Below are 17,604 nucleotides of genomic sequence, written 5' to 3'. Positions count from 1 at the left end.
AAAAATATCCAGCCAACAGCACCCCGTGGGCAGCGTCCTGTGACCACTGATGAAGGTCTAGAAGATGAGCGACTCAAACAGCAGCAATAGATGAGCGATCGTCTCTGACTTTACATCTACAAGGTGGACCGACTAGGTAGGAGAGTCTAATAAAAACTCCAGCAGCACTGCTGTGTCTGATCCACTCATACCAGCACAACACACACTAACACACCACCACCATGTCAGTGTCACTGCAGTGCTGAGACTCATCCACCACCTAAATAATACCTGCTCTGTGGGGGTCCTGACCATTGAAGAACAGGGTGAAAGGGGGTAACAAAGCATTCAGAGAAACAGATGGACTACAGTCAGTAATTGTAGAACTACAAAGTGCTTCTGTATGGTAAGTGGAGCTGATAAAATGGACAAGGAGGTGGTTTTAATGTTATGGCTGATCGGTGTAATTTCCACCTGCTTTTACCTTAGCAGAAGCTCATCCACCCTCGTTTTTATTATTTAATATTTTTATTTTCCTCGCTAGTTAATCGAGCACATTTCTATTTCTATTCCGTCACTTTGGATTAACGATAGAATAATAATAATAATAATAATAATGCATTAATATAGTAATCGGGCTGCGTGGGCGTTATGCTTGACTATTCCTGCATCTCTAGCGAAAACAAAAACAAGAAAAAACAAATAAAAATTAAGATGGATTAAAATCACCGGCTAACATTGTTCCTGTTGTAATAATGAGGTGTATAAGCGAAGCATTTTAACGTTCTCAACGTAATATCATAGTAAACAAATAAATAAACAAACCCGGGGGAGGAATTGCTAACACAACTCTGAGCTGAGCTTCTCATATAAGCCGAATTTAAACCCTCGTTTCTTTATTTTGGGGTCGACTCTCGCTCCCTGGACTCTGATCCCGAATCGGTTCCACTCTGTAATAACGAGACGTGACCACGCCTTTCTGTCCTTTTCTTTCCTTCGTCCCGACCTTCCTACGACGTTCAGTGAGGGTTCAGTGACCTCCGACCTCGTCGCCTTCGCCTCGTTTACGTTCGCCCTCGTCGCCGGTCGGGATTAGTTTATAGACATGGTGTTTTATTTAACACTTTGGTTTGAGTTCTGCACACACACACACACACACACACACACACACACACTTGTAGAATAAATACTCGTCCCCAAGCTCGTCTCTTCGTTTTCTTTCTCCTTCCTGAACAGTTCATCTGAATCAGGGGTGTCCAAACTTCAGATGAAAATAGCTTGAACTGTTTGAACTCTGGGTGGCGCTGTCACAACATGAAACGGATCTAAAACGCCCCCCGTGTTACGTCACACCTACACGGACGCTCATCAGTCTTTGGAGAAACGAAAACTAGACGAACAAGCTGAGAATGAAGGAGGAAAGTGGGTATGTTTAAACTGGTGAGTCCATCAGAACCCCGATAGGAAAAGTTTGGACGCCCCTGACCTAGACATCAAACACAATATAAAAATGTAAATGAGAACGTGTTTAAAGCATGTGTAGATAATTTATATGTTATTAAGTCATTTCGTTTGCAAACGGCCCGTCGGGCACCTACACAGACGACGTCCGGGAGGAGGGAGGATCATAACTGCTGCGATTACGACCTCTGCTGGCCGAGCGACGGCGCTGCACAGAGGCGGGGGATAACGGGGATCTGTTTGTGATTCTACAATCAGGAGCAGTACAGGTCGGGTACGACTAGACTGGGAGGAAAATAGATAGATAGGCGGATGGAGGAGGCGGAGCTTGACTAAATGTCTGACTAAAATGGGACGGTGGACTAAACTGGTGGATTAAGAAGGGTTTAGTTACACGCTGTAGTACGCTGGATGTGGTTTGAGACGCGACCTGATAATCACCATGTGTGTCCCACAAATACAATAAACAAAATGCATCAAACGTACATCCGAGCACTGAGACTCCTCAGAAAGAACTGAATCAAACGGTAAGTTTATTTCTAAAACCCAGTGTTCAGGAGGTGGAACAATGGTGACGGGAAATAAAAGCAGTGGCCGAAATAACAGAAGCCAACAACGTAACCAGAGTTGTCAAAGTACAGCAGGCTGCTGGGAGTGCCGGGCGGAAAAGGGTCGTCGGGGCACCTCTGGGGCAGCCGGCATCATACGACAAATCTACGCATAAGGAAGAAACCGCGCGCAGTAGAAACACGTCCACCAGGAGCAATTTATCCCTGAACGATGAGCGTCATCTGCACCTCCGTGCCCCCTCTGCTGGCCAGATTTGGCAAGACCCAGACCCATACTTTTGCCCCCTGTGGTGTGTTTACCGCACGCTGCTACGATCTCAGTTCATGTTTTCGATAAAACTGAGTGACGTCTGTTATCCTTTCAGCTTCCCGTGAGACTTAAGTATGTCTGTGGGAATTTGTGCCCATTTAAACGTTCCGGTTCATTCCGGAGCTGTTCGGAAGGGGCTGAGGTCAGGACTGGAGATCCTTTCATTTAAATCGAACTTTATAGAGCTCGCTTGGCGCACTAAGGGGAACGCGGTCACGCCGGAGGAGGAGAGGGCCTTCCCTAAACTGTTGCTGTATACTTTCCTGTATACGACTGATTATTACGCCTCCTATTTAGGAGATGCTTTTATCCAAAGGGACTTAGAGTACTGTGACAGTATATTATCTAAGCAAAAGGGTTAAGGGCCTTGCTCAAGGGCCCAACAGTGGCAACCTGGCAGTGGTGGGTCTTGAACCAGCGACCTTCTGATTACTAGTCCAGTACCTTAAACACAAGGCTACAACTGCGCATTGACTGTAAACTGTAGTAAAATGTTGGGACACCCAATTCTAATCTTTGCAAAAAACTATTGCTTCAAGTAATACGTCCATCGTGGAAAGGAAATGTGCTTCCAACTTCACAGCAGCAGTTTAAGGAAGGTCCTTTCCTGTTCCAAAATAGCTCCGAGAAGCTCGATTTAGAGAAACTCCAGCCCAGCTCTGGAATGAACCGGAACACCGACTGAGGCTTTCTTGACCAAAAGCAAGCGTCCACATACTTTCGGCACGCCGCGCCGATCTCAGTTCATCACGGCTGGATGAAAATAGGACGATCTGTGCTACGAAATGCCAGATGAAAGCGAATCCTCGGAGATCTGAGAACCAAACGTGCTGTAAATAGAACCCTGGAGGTCTCGGGGGGTTCGGGTTCCACGTCATGCATTAGCATCAACACAGTAACCCGGGGAGTCACAGATCTAATGATCCAGCCCACGTCGGCCCTCCGTCAGTCCTGGCGGGATCTGACCCCCGTCCGGCAGCCTAAAAAGGCCAGACTGGGAGCAGCTGCTGGACGGGACACGGGCTAAGAATAACCCCGGGCTGGGGCGGATTGGGTTACCGTGAGGCTCCGCCGCGTGTTTTCTTGCCCTATTGCGACGTGAGGCACCACTTACACGGCTAAAATTATTAGCAGGAGCGCTCGCAGCCCTCGCTAGTTCGCCTTCGCCCTCCGCCATGCCGAGTGAGCGGGTGCTGTGAGGAGTTTTCACCTGTGGATCGTATGGCGGGCGTTTCCTCAGAGGGCACCAACAAGGACCGGGCGGAACCGTTCCAGTAGGGCTGCACCACCCACACCAGATCCACTGCCAGGTCCAGCGACGTAACCGCGACATGGCTAAAGGAACTGAAGGTACGACTTATATACGTGTGCAAAAGTATGTGGACGCTTGGTTTACGCTGGTTGGCCGGACGCTGAGCTGTTGAGTCAGGGCTCTGAGCTCTTCTTCATACTGGAGCAGGAAAGGACCTTCCCTAAACTGTTTCTTTAAAGTCGGACTAGTAATTAGAAAGTTGCTGGTTCCAGCCCACTTCCGCCAAGTAGCCACTGTTGGGCCCCTGATCAAGGCCCTTAAATCACATTTGCTTGCACTGCATTCGTGACTGTGAGTTGCTTTGTATAAACAGCGTCTGCTAAATGCCACAAATGTAAATGTAAACAACGGGTGTCCCAATACTTTTGTACGTATGTTTATTATAAACCCTGTCCAGGTCCTTCCCTAAACTGTTTCCACAAAGTCTGAGGCATATAATCGGCTTTATATTATGGATTATTTATTACCTGTTAGCATTTGTTGGCGATAAAATGTAGTTGTGGCTAAAACAGATGAATTCAAGAATTAGAACTGGGTGTCCCGATACTTTTGTATGTATGTTTAGGTCCTTCCCTAAACTGTTGCCATACATTTGGAAGCACATTATCGCCTTTATATAATGGATTATTTATTACCTGTTAGCCTTTGTTAGCAATTGTTGTGGCTAAAACGCATGAATTCAACAATTAGAAGGGGTGTCCCAATACTTTTGTATGTATGTTTATTATAAGCACTGTCGGGGGCCTTCCCTAAACTGTTTCTGTAAAGTCTGAGACATATAATCGGCTTTATATCATGGATTATTTATTACCTGTTAGCATTTGTTAGCGATGAAACGTAGTTGTGGCTGAAACACATACATTCAAAAATGACAGGGGGCGTCCCAATACTTTTGTATGTATTTTTATTATAAGCCCTGTCCAGGTCCTTCCCTAAACTGTTACTGCTGAGCTAGCGCTGCTCTCTGACTGCAATGTAACTTTATGGGTGTAGAAATCGAGCTCATTAACAAGTACAGTATGTAAAAGCTAAGCTAATCACTGTAGTGACTGTACAGTGACTGTTGTGATGCTAATATCCAGCAATGCTAGCAGTAGCACAGCGAGGTGTTTAGCTAGCTGTGTAGCCGTATAGCTGCAGTATTTATTCTTGTGCTAAGAAGGACAGAAGCTCGTCGTCATGCTACAGAATCAGGTTCACCGCTGGGTTTGTTAAAAATAAGGTTAATTACTGTCAAATTCTGACAGTTAGCATCATGCTAAATTGTTTCACACAGAGTGCAGATAGCGTTACTGTGTAGCCAGTGCTAACATCACCGGGACAGTTTAAGCGTTTTCTGTACACGGAGGGAGACATTAGCCGGCGTGCTAGCGTCAGTTTGAACGCCCTGAGGCTAACTGTGTAAGCTAAAAGTAGAGCGTCTAAATAATCTGCCGTACGAGCTCCATGTTGATTAGAATCGTCTCTACCTGCAGAATCCACATCTCACGCCGCCACGGACGGACGGAACGCGGAGGTGACGCGTCCGACCCGCGCGGAGGTCCTGAACCACGGCTTCATGAGGGTCCTGACACGCCCGGCGCAGTGGCTGATCCTCGTCGTTCTCCTGATCTCCTGGTCGGCGGCTGGAATCTTCATGTTCGACTTCGTGACGGACGAGCAGCTGACGAGTGAGTGACGTTACGTAAGAATAAGGGACCCAATACTTTAGTTCATAGATTAAATCAGATTATTAGAAACACGTTTATATTTAATAAAATAAATTTTTTATTTCTGTTGTATCTCGGTGGTGTTCTACAGATCTACAGCGCATCGGTTCTGATCCCGTCACGGCTGTTAATGAAGCTGTCGAGGATTTTACAGACAAACTGAATCACATGAATGAGATTTTAACCAACCCTCAAGGTAGAGCTCATTCATTCACTCACTCATTCATTCATTCATCCATTTATTCGGTTATTCATTCATCTTTTTATCTGTTTATTCATTCATTCATTTAATTATTTATTCATTCATTCATTCATTCATTCATTCTTTCATTCTGTCTGTCATTTATTCATTCATTTAGTCTTTTTTTCTTTTTCATTAATTTATTCTCTCATTCATTTGTTTATTTTTTCTCTCTTTGTTTAATTCTTTTTTTCTTCTTTCATTTATTTATTAATCAATTTATTTATTCATTCATTTAATTATTCATTTATTCTTCCATTCATTCAGTCATTCATTCTTTCTGTCTTCTTTATATTTTCTTTTTCTCTTTTATTCATTCATTTATTCATTTTGTCTGTCATTCATTCATCTATCTATCTATCTATTCATTCATTCATTCATTCATTCATTCATCACAGAAATTAAAAACTATTATTATTATTTTATTTACAGAATATGTTCCCACTATAATCTCTGACCCGACGGCGACTCTGAACCAGTGGACGGATGCATCAGTGACGCTTCTGTCTGAAGTCCTTGGTGACGGTGTGTAACAAACTTAGTGATTATTATTATTTACTTTTCAATATGTGCTGTGGCCTCATCATTTTGGTCCATTTTTATGTTTTTTATTTATTTTTATTTTTTTTATTAATGAGTTCAATTAAAAATTCCCTTTTTTTTCACCCAGTTCAGTTTTATCCAACTGGTGCTTTGTCTCATCTGATGGATGCTGTCAGCCACCGACCGCTTCTTTTCACCTGCTAGGGTCGGGGTCTTACAATAGTTAAATCAAAGATGCCCAGGTGGTGTAGCTGCTATCGCACCAGTGCTGGGATTCTGAGCTCTCCTAGCGGGCACGATCAGCTAGTCCGCTAGTCTGCTGGGTGGGAAAAGGTGGGACTAAAAAGTGGGTGGGGTCTTTGACGCTGTGTAAGGACCCTGGTTAGCAGCCTGAGGCACCTGTACAGAAGCGTAGAGCTCAGTGTGTGACTCTCCCTGCGCGAGACTGACCTCACTCGCCGATCGTGTCAGGAGAATATACCCTCCTCGTACACCATCGGCAGTGATATGGACGTCTTTCTCTCTGCAGGACGTGAAGGAGTCGCCGCTGTACTGAAACTCAGCACTGATGTTCTGGACGACGTGAACGGCTGGATCAGAAGTCCGGTTGAGTTTCTCTTCCACGTGTTTGAAGGTATTTAATCAAATTTTTGTGCTATTTAAATTTTGATCGTGCTACAGTCCCAATATTTCTGTCCCTAAAGCGTTTGTTCCTCTGTGTCCTGTGCAGACCTTCTTGACCTGGTCGTCCTCAGTCCTCTGGAGATAGCGGGTGACGTAGCGGTGTATATTTTAAGCACGGTGAAGACCATCGTAAGCTCCGCCCTGGGCGTCTTCACGGGCATCAAGGGTGAGTCCAAAAAAAAAAAAAAAACAGCACTTTTAGAATTAACGATTCTTATTTATACTAATCAATTCTACACTTTTATTTCCAGTCTGGATCCCTAAATTGAACACGAGTCCGATGGAACTAGCCAGCGACGTCCTGGAGGGAGCCGGAGACCTGAAGACCTCCGTGGTGACCCGAGTGTCCAGCCTGTTCTACGGCGAAGAAGGTGTGAAGACGCGGGTTTTAAATAATCCACCTTGAATACATTTACAGCTACGTGTAGCTGATTTCTTTCTCTGTCCACAAGGTGGCGTTCCTGACCTCAAGTTCGACCCCATGAAGGTGGTCACCGACACCGTGGAGGAGATCTCCGACAGGAGGGACATGTTCCTGGCGTATCTCTCCAGCGTCCTGATGGACGATAAAGGCGAGTCACATTTTATCGTACAACACGTGTGCAAAACAGACCGGGTTTATACAGAGATCCGTATCGCGCACAGAGAGTCCGCACTGATCTCCGTAATCCCCGTCTCTGTGCAGCACTTCGATCCGCCAGCAGAGGTCATAATCGCAGCAGTTATGGCGATTGCCTATGACCCTCCCTCCCCCGGACGGGCCAATCATGTCTGTATAGGTGCCCGGTCGGCCAATAGCAGTGCAACAATCCCTGTTATCCCCGTCTCTGTGCAGCGCCTTGATCGGCCAGCAGAGGTCATAATCGCAGCATTAATGGCGATGTATCATGGCACTTATGGTGTAAACTGTATTACTTCATGTTGCAAAACAATCGAACGTTTTCTTACGAATTTACGGACTTATTTTTAGATGAAGCGCCGTACGTGATCCGAAGAAAAGGTGAGTACATGTTTATACATGTTTTATATATCAATATAAGTTGATAAAATTAGATGTGTGAATGTTAATTTTTATTAATGTGTTAACAGGAGAATTTTTGCCACCTATGGAAAAAGGTATGTAACCTATAAACGTTACAGTCACGAAAACAAACGAATGGTTGCCCGTCCTCTACGATATGAGGCTGCACTGACAAATGAGCATGAATAACAGACGCATGATGTGTAATAACTAAACTCCGTCTCTCCAATGGTCTGTCTGAAATCCTAGTGACCCGCCCTACCTGATCAGCTGCCTCAGTAGCTACTTATACAGCGGTTACTAAGCTAACACAGTTAGCCTCAGGTGGCACAACCCTCTATCACGCCAGCTAACGTCTCCCTCCGTGTACCGAAAACGCTTAAATTGTCCCTGACGCCCTAATTTACAAATAAACGACACTCGTGTAAATACACCTTTATACAGATTAAACATCAATGAGAATTTATTTACATTTAAAAGGAACTCCATTGGTTGCTCCGCATCGATTCGCCCGCCACGTTTGCCATTTTTTGTGAGAGAAAAGTTTGTAATGCCGCACTGAATGCTGACGCTCCCTCGTTATTCAGTCAGATCATCACTCAGAATTAAGGCGCCTCAGTAGGAGCATTTTAAGGGAAGCTAAGGATTTAGACACGCCCTCTTCTCGGGTGTGTAGGATGACGTAAAATGTGTGAGCGCTAGGTTTTCAGACAGATCCAAAGTGTGTAAATTCTGCACAACAAAGTTTATAAATAAAAATAAAGGTGAATTTTTTTCACTGAATAGTTTATAGACCTGATGTGTTCTTAATCTCTAATAAAGTGCATATCTGTACACATTACCTGACTGTTCTGTATGCAATTTCTTCCGTAACAAGTCTGCATTGTTCAACTCTGTCCGCACTTTCTACATTCCGAAAAGATTCACACGTGTGACGCCGGATGATGGTATCTAATATTTCTTTGGATTGGTTCACGGGCTGCATGAGAAACTGACCGGATGTAAATAAACGCGCTTACGTGGGACGTTCTCCTGTACTGATTTACATTCTCTCACGTTAGGTTTCGTAGAAATGCAAACCCAATCTCACGATGGCAAATCTGTAAGAGCTGACACGAGTCGGCACCTCGCCTCGCCACTGAGCACCTGCGTGCACTGAACACGAACCCAACTGCAGGATGTTTAACCAAGGTAGAACGATACAACAGGACAAAATAACAGAAACGTCTACTGCCACAACGGAGAACGTGGACAGAACAGGGAAAGAGCAGAAATGAATCCCAACCCAATTTTAGACAGAACAGTAAAGAAAGGGAACCCAGAACAAGCCAGGGGCGGCAATGAACGAGTGCCATCCCATATCACCAACTGGCACAGACCAGTCCAGATGCGGGGCCCTGCTCTGTAAAAGAGTTCCCAGAAACACGTAAAGTATGCTGGCATCATGCGCCAACAGAATCCCACCTAGATTGAGCCTGGCATTACGTGTTCAAATCTGTGAGGAAGAAACCATGATCGGTAGAAACACTTCCACCTGGAGCGAATTAACACTGAAAGGGGGGGGAGGGGTCAATTTGCACTTCAATCAATCATGCCCCCTTTGCCAGCATATTCGGCGAGGCAGGAGGATGCGATTCCATAAGCGAGCCCCCAGTCGCTGGAGTTCCCTCAAACGTCGTGTGAGATTGGGTTGCATTTCCATATCGTTTGTTAAAATTCAAACAACTCGTGCATGAGACTTGGTTGGACTTAACACCAACACTTCAATTAAAGTAAAAGTTTATATTCACACCAAACGGCTTCATGGAACAGTTGCAGAAATAATGGGCAAGAAGCAGGATGATGCCTATCTTGCCATGAAGAGCAAACTCTTGAAGGCAGCCATGGCTAAACGAGACGCGAAGGATGCCAAGACTAGCAAAAAAGAGGCGAAGGCACACAAAGCCGCCAGCATGGAAGATTTCACTGAAACTGTGGAAACTGTGGAAGATTTTGTTGATGTCATTGATGAGGAACCATTTGAAGATCAGTTACCTGAGGATATTTTTGGTACAAGTGAAGCGGTAGTCGACTCACCCTATGAAAACGTCAACGCTCTTCACCTTGATGAAGAGGAACCATTGATATTTACTGAAACTCTCAAGAGAGACGTGGATGAGGATGAAACCTCAACAGATTCTACCCTCTTGGAAACCACTGACTTCTCGAAGGCAAAGGATGAGGAGCAGCCAATGAAGTTATCTGAACCTGCTACAGAGGACACGGATGAAGAAAAACTTGGAATTTTAGAAGTTAACGTTGAAGACGACTCGGTTGAAACGATTGAAACCTCTGAAGTTGACGAGGAGGAACCAGCAAAAATGACCAAAGATGCTAAAAAGGACGCCAGTGTAGACCAAACTGAAGCTGGTACAACAATCTCAGAAATTCTTGATGTTTTAGATATCGAGGAGCAACCAGGAAGATCAGCTGAACCTGCTACAACAGATACAAATGAAGACCAAGCCAACCTTGAAATCTATGATCTTCCTGAAGTCACTGATGATGAGACGACTTCTCCGCAAGGCACCAAGCTCCAAGAAGAATTGGTCTCAACTGTTTCTCAAGCAATCGAAGACGAGGACCACAAGGAGACTGGAGCCCCTGTCTTGAAGACTCATGCTGATCAGGAATCAGACGGAAGTCTCGATCTTTCTATCAATGATAAAGAAGAATCAAGAGAACCAACTGACACCAACACAGATGAAGACCAAACTGAAGACAAATCAACTGATTCCACAGTTTCTGCTCCAGACGTTGATGGTGAACCAATACGATTAGTAGCATTGGAGAGCCCTGACAAAGATGAAGCCAAACTTGAGGCTCCTGTTAAGCAGGAATCGGGCACAATTCTTAATGTCTCGTTCCTTGTAGACGAAGAGGAACTAAAGGACACAGATGAAGACCAAACTGAGACTGGCGCTCCTTTCCTGGAGGCGCCTGCTGATCAGGAATCAAAGGGAAGTCTTGATCTTTCTATTGTTGATAAAGACGAACCAAGAGAACCAACTGACACCAACACAGAAGGAGACCAAACTAAAGTGAACGTCACGTCACATAAATCAGTCGAGTCTGCTGTTTCTGCTTCAGACGTTGATGTTGAACCCATACAATCAGCAGATGAAACCAAACTTGAGGCTCCTGTTAAGCAGGAATCGGGCACAACTCTGAACATCTCTTTCCTTGTGGACGAAGAGGAACAAAAGGACACAGATGAAGACCAAACTGAGACTGGTGCTCCTTTCCTGGAGGCTCCTGCTGAGCAGGAATCAACGGGAAGTCTTGATCTTTCTATCGTTGATAAAGATGAACCAGGAGAACAAACTGACATCAACAGTGATGAAGACCAAACTGAAGTGAACGTCACTTCAGATAAATCAGTCGAGTATACAGTTTCCACTCCAGACGTTGAGGACCATGGCGAAGATGAAGCCAAACTCGAGGCTCCTGTTAAGCAGGAATCGGGCACGACTCTCAACGACTCTTTCCTTGTTGATGAAGAAGAACAAAAGGCCACAGATGAAGACCAAACTGAGACTGCTGAGACCTTCTCAGCCGAGTCTGTCGAACCCAAAGCTACGACTGGTGCTTTTTCAGCTGGCAATGAGGCAACAAACTCTACCATGGGCACCAATGAAATGCAAACCGAAGCGGGTGCTTTTCTAGACGTCTCCGCTGAGGAAACTCTTGGTGGAGATGATGGTAAAACAGATGCTGTACATGGTACGGAGGATGAAATGGAGGTTAAACATGAACAGACGGTGCAAGCGAAGGTAGAGCAAGTTGGCGCAGTGATGAAGGAAGAACAAGGCGACGACACCCAACATGGATTGACGTCTGCTGAAGGAGGACTAGAAACGGATGCTCAGCAGGAGTCTACTCTGCTTCTCTTGGAGGACAATGGTGATCTGGATGACGTTGATAGTGACGACAACAACAACAACGGCAGAAAAGGACAGACGATCATGAGAAGTCTTTCCAAGGAACGCAAGAGTCAAGAAGATCTTTCTCAAGAGAGAGTAAAAGGTATTAAGATGTTTACTTATCCAAAGTTCATGATCATAACTTGGTTTGGATTTTATAATCAATGCTCTACCTTTATTTGGAGACTGTTAAGGCCCTAGCAACTACTTAGTGACCCCCTCGTGCGCCGTGAATAGGGGCAACCCAATCGTGAACCCTTTTCCTCTTGTAATTTTGCCCCAAATCAAGGTCAGTTGGGTCGGATTGGCATTTTCGGGCAGAATATGGCACAGGATATAAGCATTGGCACTTTTTTTGTAAGACTTCTCTAGTTATATACACAAGGGGCCAAAAAAATGTAGACACACATTAATAGATGATCCCACCACGTTCTCCCCCTGGATTTAACACCCCTGGACTCCTACCTATGGGGACTCCTACCTACCTACCTACCCTAGAAAAAGTGGCTACACTGGCGGCACTTTGAGGACAAATGTTCTTTTATTGAAGTGTGTCTACATTTATTTGCCCCCCCCCCCCCACCAACACAAGTATGTAGTTTGAAACACAGTTGTTGTACGTCTGTCTGCTCCCGACGTCACCGGATCCATCGTTCACGTTGGTCTCGCACCCTACGGACTACCAAACACAATGAAGTGTGCAGCAATCTGGTCCCACTGTAGTTTACAAGGTGTAACGTAAAGCCTCCACAAGGGGGTGCTGGTGTACAAGTATAATTCTTTTTTTTTGGCTAGTTTGAAAACCCCTGATATAAACTAAACTATACTTTGCTTAATGTACCTGCTATACGCAACGGCTGCTGATGCATCGCTGTGTCCGCGCGGCGCTCGTTAGCTTCCCTGTTTCGTGGCGCATTTGCAGCTTATATTTATAACACGCTTTGCTGGCACTGCTGACGAGCGCTTCATAACATGAGGTGTGGACACCCAGCATGGTGGTGCAGCGTGGGTTCTGACCGAGGACCTGATCCTGATCCTGATCCTCGTCTTCCATGTCTTAAACGGACAGAAGTATTGGGACACCTTTTTCATTCCTGATTTCGTGTGCTTCAGACACAACAGTTGCTAACAGGCATAGTAGTAAATGCTTTCATCAGTTTAGGGAAGGCCATTTCCTGTTCCAGCACAAATGGAATGCATTGAAACACCAACGTCTGCGCCCAGCCATACGAATGCTGTCTTATTTTACCAGAACGGGCACAAATTCCCATACACAGACACACTTCAAAGTCTTGTAAGAGTGGATGTTGTTCTACCTGAAAAAAAATCTATTTTAATAGCATTTCTTTTTAAAACTGGACGTTTTATGACACAACGTCATGGTCAGGTGTCCAAATACTTTTAGCTCCATAGTGTATAAGCGTGTGGTGACATGAAATAGACCAAAGTTTGGTTCCTGCCCTGCGGTCAGTGTTTGCCAGCGCAATCCTGTCCAAATACAGTCATAAAATAAAAATACTGTAAATATTATGACGGTATTTTTCAGCATCACGGCCTGTGAGAACAAAAAAATATTAAAATTTCAATAAAGCATCTTTTTAAGCATCTAAAAACGCCACTTTCTGGATTTTTTTCTGTCTGAATTTCAGTTCTAGAGCAAGAAAGAATAGCCAAGGAGAAGAAAGCTCGTGAGGAGGTGTTCAAAGCCCTTCAAGGTACCTTGTTTAATTCACACCGGGGAGTAAATTCCACGATTCTGGACGTTTAAAACACACCGGCGCATCTGTTCTTACAGAAATGCGAGCTGAAAAGGCGGCGGAACACTTACACAGGGACGTTCGGGTTGAAAAAGAGAAACGGAAAGAAGAAACGATGAAGGAAGCGCCTGAAGTGAAGGAAAAGCTGAAGGAGATCAGAAGTGTGGTTCCAGAAACCAAAGGTAAGAATCATATAATCTCACAGTAGGTCTGATTCAAGCTTAATATCAAGCTTGCTTGACTGTGGACAGTGTGGTTTGTGTTTAAGCTGCTTAGAATAGATGGCAGGACCTGTTTTTGGTGGTTCATGGAATAGACGTGACCATTCAAATCCAAATCCAAATCCGAATCTGAATTTACTCAATTTACTCAGTCCAATTTACGCATAAGTGGACAGTGGAGTTTTTTATTGACCTTGACAAGAAACCACTGTTCTAACTAGAAGGGGCCAGTTTGCATTTTCTGCTTTGCCATTTTTGGCCGGCAGAGGGGGTACGGAGGCGCAGATGATTGATAATCGCTGCAGGTGGGAGTTTTTCTGTACGTCACGGTTTCTCCCTCTCTGACTTGGCAGCTCCTTTGTTGGCAAATCTACTTTTCTCTGAAAATGATGCCAGGCTGCTCGGCTTTACCCGGCCCGGCCCGGCCCGGTTTACCACTAGCGTGTGATGCCACGCTACACACCCGGTCGGTGTTTTGGTGTCTTTGGTCTTCATGACAGAACCACCCCAGGAGAGCAGATTTCCCCAGAAGCAGCGCTATATACTGTATATGATATATATTCTCAGTTCTGCACTGTCCCCTTTCTGTACAGCTTCTCCTCGTGGACTGTGGATGTTTTTACTTTTACTTTTCTTTCTTGTTTCTGTTATTTTGGCCACCTTGCTTCACTCGTCGTATTTGTCTTTACTTTGTTTAGAAGATAAAGATATTAAGGAGAAAGTAAAACCGGCTCCTAAACAGAAAGGTACCGTGTCTGTATCTGTACTCAGTGTTTTAAATTCTGTAGTTAAAGTTTATTGTGAAAGTTAAAATTAATTTTATTCAATTTCATTATTTGTGTCATTTTAGAGGCAGAAAAAATAGAAGCGAAAGCTAAACCAGCTCTAAAAGGTACCTAAGCATGTCCAAGTGGCTTCTAGCATTACTCCACATAACAGGAGAGAGATCAGAGCTTGTCTGTGTGTATTTCTACATTTATTTTTATTTTTATTTTATTTAGAGCTCAAAGACATGAAGGAGAAAGTAAAAGCAGCTCCTGAAGTAAAAGGTACTGCTACTCTGTGTTATTACTGATATATACAGTGTGACTGGGATATGACTAACAAGCTTAAAGGGAAGAAAAACATAAAACTCTTCTTTTAAATGTATTATTTTCTTTTTTTGCTTTGTTTTATTTGCCCAGATGCTCAAAAAATAAAAGATAAAGTAACAAAACCAACTAAACCACCAACTAAACCACTAACTAAACCAGCTCCAGTGAAGAAAGGTACGTAAAATAAATCATTATTGTTGTTATGAGATGTTTAAAATCAGTCATTTTTAATTCATTATTAATTTTCAGAGGCAGAAGTTCTGAAGGAGAAGGTCGAACCTGCTGCTCTGAAGAAAGGTACGTCACTCTCATACTATACGATCTTTTCTCTTTTCTTATACACACACTATATGGACAAAAGTATTGGGACACCTGACCATGAGCTTGTTATTATTTGTATTATTTTAGAGGTTAAAGCTGTAAAGAAAGAAGCTAAACCAGCTCAGGAGCCAGAGGTTCTGAAGAAGGTTGAACCTGCTGCTCTGAAGAAAGGTACGTCACTTCTGTACTATAAAGTCCTTACTGTGTCTGTTTTTGTTTATCTTTATACATATACACACATTATATGGAAAAAAGTATTATTATTTTATTATTTTAGAGGTTAAAGCTGTAAAGGAGGAAGCTAAACCAGCTCCAGTGAAGAAAGGTACATCACTTCTGTACTATAAGATCTTTTCTCTTATACACACATTATATGGACAAAGTATTGGGACACCTGACCATGGTTGTTATTATTTGTATTATTTTAGAGGTTAAAGGTGTAAAGAAGGAAGCCAAACCAGCTCAGGAGCCAAAAGTTCTGAAGAAGAAGGTTGAACCTGCTGCTCTTAAGAAGGGTACGTCACTCTCGTACTATAAGATCTTTTCTCTGCCTATTTTTGTTTAGCTTTATACATGTACACACATTACTGTATTTGGACACCAGTATTAATATTTTTTTATTATTATTATTATTTTAGAGGTTAAAGCAGTGAAGGAGGCTAAACCAGCTCCAGTGAAGAAAGGTACAGGGGTTGGACAAAATAACTGAAACACCTGGTTTTAGACCACAATAATTTATTAGTATGGTGTAGGGCCTCCTTTTGCGGCCAATACAGCGTCAATTCGTCTTGGAAATGACATATACAAGTCCTGCACAGTGGTCAGAGGGATTTTAAGCCATTCTTCTTGCAGGATAGTGGCCAGGTCACTACGTGATGCTGGTGGAGGAAAACGTTTCCTGACTCGCTTCTCCAAAACACCCCAAAGTGGCTCAATAATATTTAGATCTGGTGACTGTGCAGGCCATGGGAGATGTTCAACTTCACTTTCATGTTCATCAAACCAATCTTTCACCAGTCTTGCTGTGTGTATTGGTGCATTGTCATCCTGATACACAGCACCGCCATTGGATGCACATGGTCCTCCAGAATGGTTCGGTAGTCCTTGGCAGTGACGCGCCCATCTAGCACAAGTATTGGGCCAAGGGAATGCCATGATATGGCAGCCCAAACCATCACTGATCCACCCCCATGCTTCACTCTGGGCATGCAACAGTCTGGGTGGTACGCTTCTTTGGGGCTTCTCCACACCGTAACTCTCCCGGATGTGGGGAAAACAGTAAAGGTGGACTCATCAGAGAACAATACATGTTTCACATTGTCCACAGCCCAAGATTTGCGCTCCTTGCACCATTGAAACCGACGTTTGGCATCGGCACGAGTGACCAAAGGTTTGGCTATAGCAGCCCGGCCGTGTATATTGACCCTGTGGAGCTGCCGACGGACAGTTCTGGTGGAAACAGGAGAGTTGAGGTGCACATTTAATTCTGCCGTGATTTGGGCAGCCGTGGTTTTATGTTTTTTGGATACAATCCGGGTTAGCACCCGAACATCCCTTTCAGACAGCTTCCTCTTGCGTCCACAGTTAATCCTGTTGGATGTGGTTTGTCCTTCTTGGTGGTATGCTGACATTACCCTGGATACCGTGGCTCTTGATACATCACAAAGACTTGCTGTCTTGGTCACAGATGCGCCAGCAAGACGTGCACCAACAATTTGTCCTCTTTTGAACTCTGGTATGTCACCCATAATGTTGTGTGCATTGCAATATTTTGAGCAAAACTGTGCTCTTACCCTGCTAATTGAACCTTCACACTCTGCTCTTACTGGTGCAATGTGCAATTAATGAAGATTGGCCACCAGACTGGTCCAATTTAGCCATGAAACCTCCCACACTAAAATGACAGGTGTTTCAGTTATTTTGTCCAACCCCTGTATGTCCCTCTTGTACTATAAGATCTTTTCTCTTTCCTTATACACATACTATATGGACAAAATATTGGGACACCTGACCATGGTTGTTATTATTTGTATTATTTTAGAGGTTAAAGCTGTAGGGAAAGAAGCCAAACCAGCTCAGGAGCCAGAAGTTCTGAAGGAGAAGGTGGAACCTGCTGCTCTGAAGAAAGGTACGTCACTCTCGTACTATAAGATCTTTTCTCTTTTCTTATACACACATTATATGGACAAAAGTATTGGGACACCTGACCATGGTTGTTATTATTTGTATTATTTTAGAGGTTAAAGCTGTAAAGAAAGAATCTAAACCAGCTCAGGAGCCAAAAGTTCTGAAGAAGAAGGTTGAACCTGCACCTCAGAAGAAAGGTACGTCACTTCTGTACTTTAAGATCTTTTCTCTGCCTGTGTTTGATTAGCTTTATACGTATACACACACTATATATGGACACCAGTATTATTTTT

The 17,604-nt window shown here is 44.0% G+C and overlaps 1 protein-coding gene across 1 annotated transcript in view; it reads left to right on the top strand.

Moving 5' to 3' along the window:
- The first annotated feature begins 3,430 nt into the window (after positions 1-3,430).
- The window catches only part of si:ch211-266g18.10 (titin), a 35,211-nt gene continuing 21,037 nt past the window's right edge, over positions 3,431-17,604 (top strand). The window contains exons 1-23 of the mRNA XM_063007866.1: positions 3,431-3,669; positions 5,107-5,301; positions 5,432-5,536; positions 6,014-6,106; positions 6,654-6,758; positions 6,855-6,974; positions 7,060-7,179; positions 7,261-7,380; positions 7,779-7,808; positions 7,898-7,924; positions 9,642-11,894; positions 13,441-13,506; positions 13,587-13,730; positions 14,468-14,515; positions 14,620-14,661; positions 14,771-14,818; positions 14,954-15,037; positions 15,113-15,160; positions 15,272-15,355; positions 15,462-15,509; positions 15,613-15,699; positions 17,226-17,312; positions 17,422-17,508. Coding sequence (XP_062863936.1) covers positions 3,651-3,669; positions 5,107-5,301; positions 5,432-5,536; positions 6,014-6,106; positions 6,654-6,758; positions 6,855-6,974; positions 7,060-7,179; positions 7,261-7,380; positions 7,779-7,808; positions 7,898-7,924; positions 9,642-11,894; positions 13,441-13,506; positions 13,587-13,730; positions 14,468-14,515; positions 14,620-14,661; positions 14,771-14,818; positions 14,954-15,037; positions 15,113-15,160; positions 15,272-15,355; positions 15,462-15,509; positions 15,613-15,699; positions 17,226-17,312; positions 17,422-17,508 — 4,060 coding nt within the window. The 5' untranslated portion in view covers positions 3,431-3,650. The remainder of the gene's footprint in view (positions 3,670-5,106; positions 5,302-5,431; positions 5,537-6,013; positions 6,107-6,653; positions 6,759-6,854; positions 6,975-7,059; positions 7,180-7,260; positions 7,381-7,778; positions 7,809-7,897; positions 7,925-9,641; positions 11,895-13,440; positions 13,507-13,586; positions 13,731-14,467; positions 14,516-14,619; positions 14,662-14,770; positions 14,819-14,953; positions 15,038-15,112; positions 15,161-15,271; positions 15,356-15,461; positions 15,510-15,612; positions 15,700-17,225; positions 17,313-17,421; positions 17,509-17,604) is intronic.

The sequence above is a fragment of the Trichomycterus rosablanca genome, chromosome 13 (genome assembly GCF_030014385.1).
Source record: "Trichomycterus rosablanca isolate fTriRos1 chromosome 13, fTriRos1.hap1, whole genome shotgun sequence".
In the NCBI taxonomy this organism is placed as follows: Eukaryota; Metazoa; Chordata; class Actinopteri; order Siluriformes; family Trichomycteridae; genus Trichomycterus; species Trichomycterus rosablanca.
Note: the sequence above shows the minus strand (reverse complement) of the source record. Positions and strands in the feature narration are given on the sequence as shown.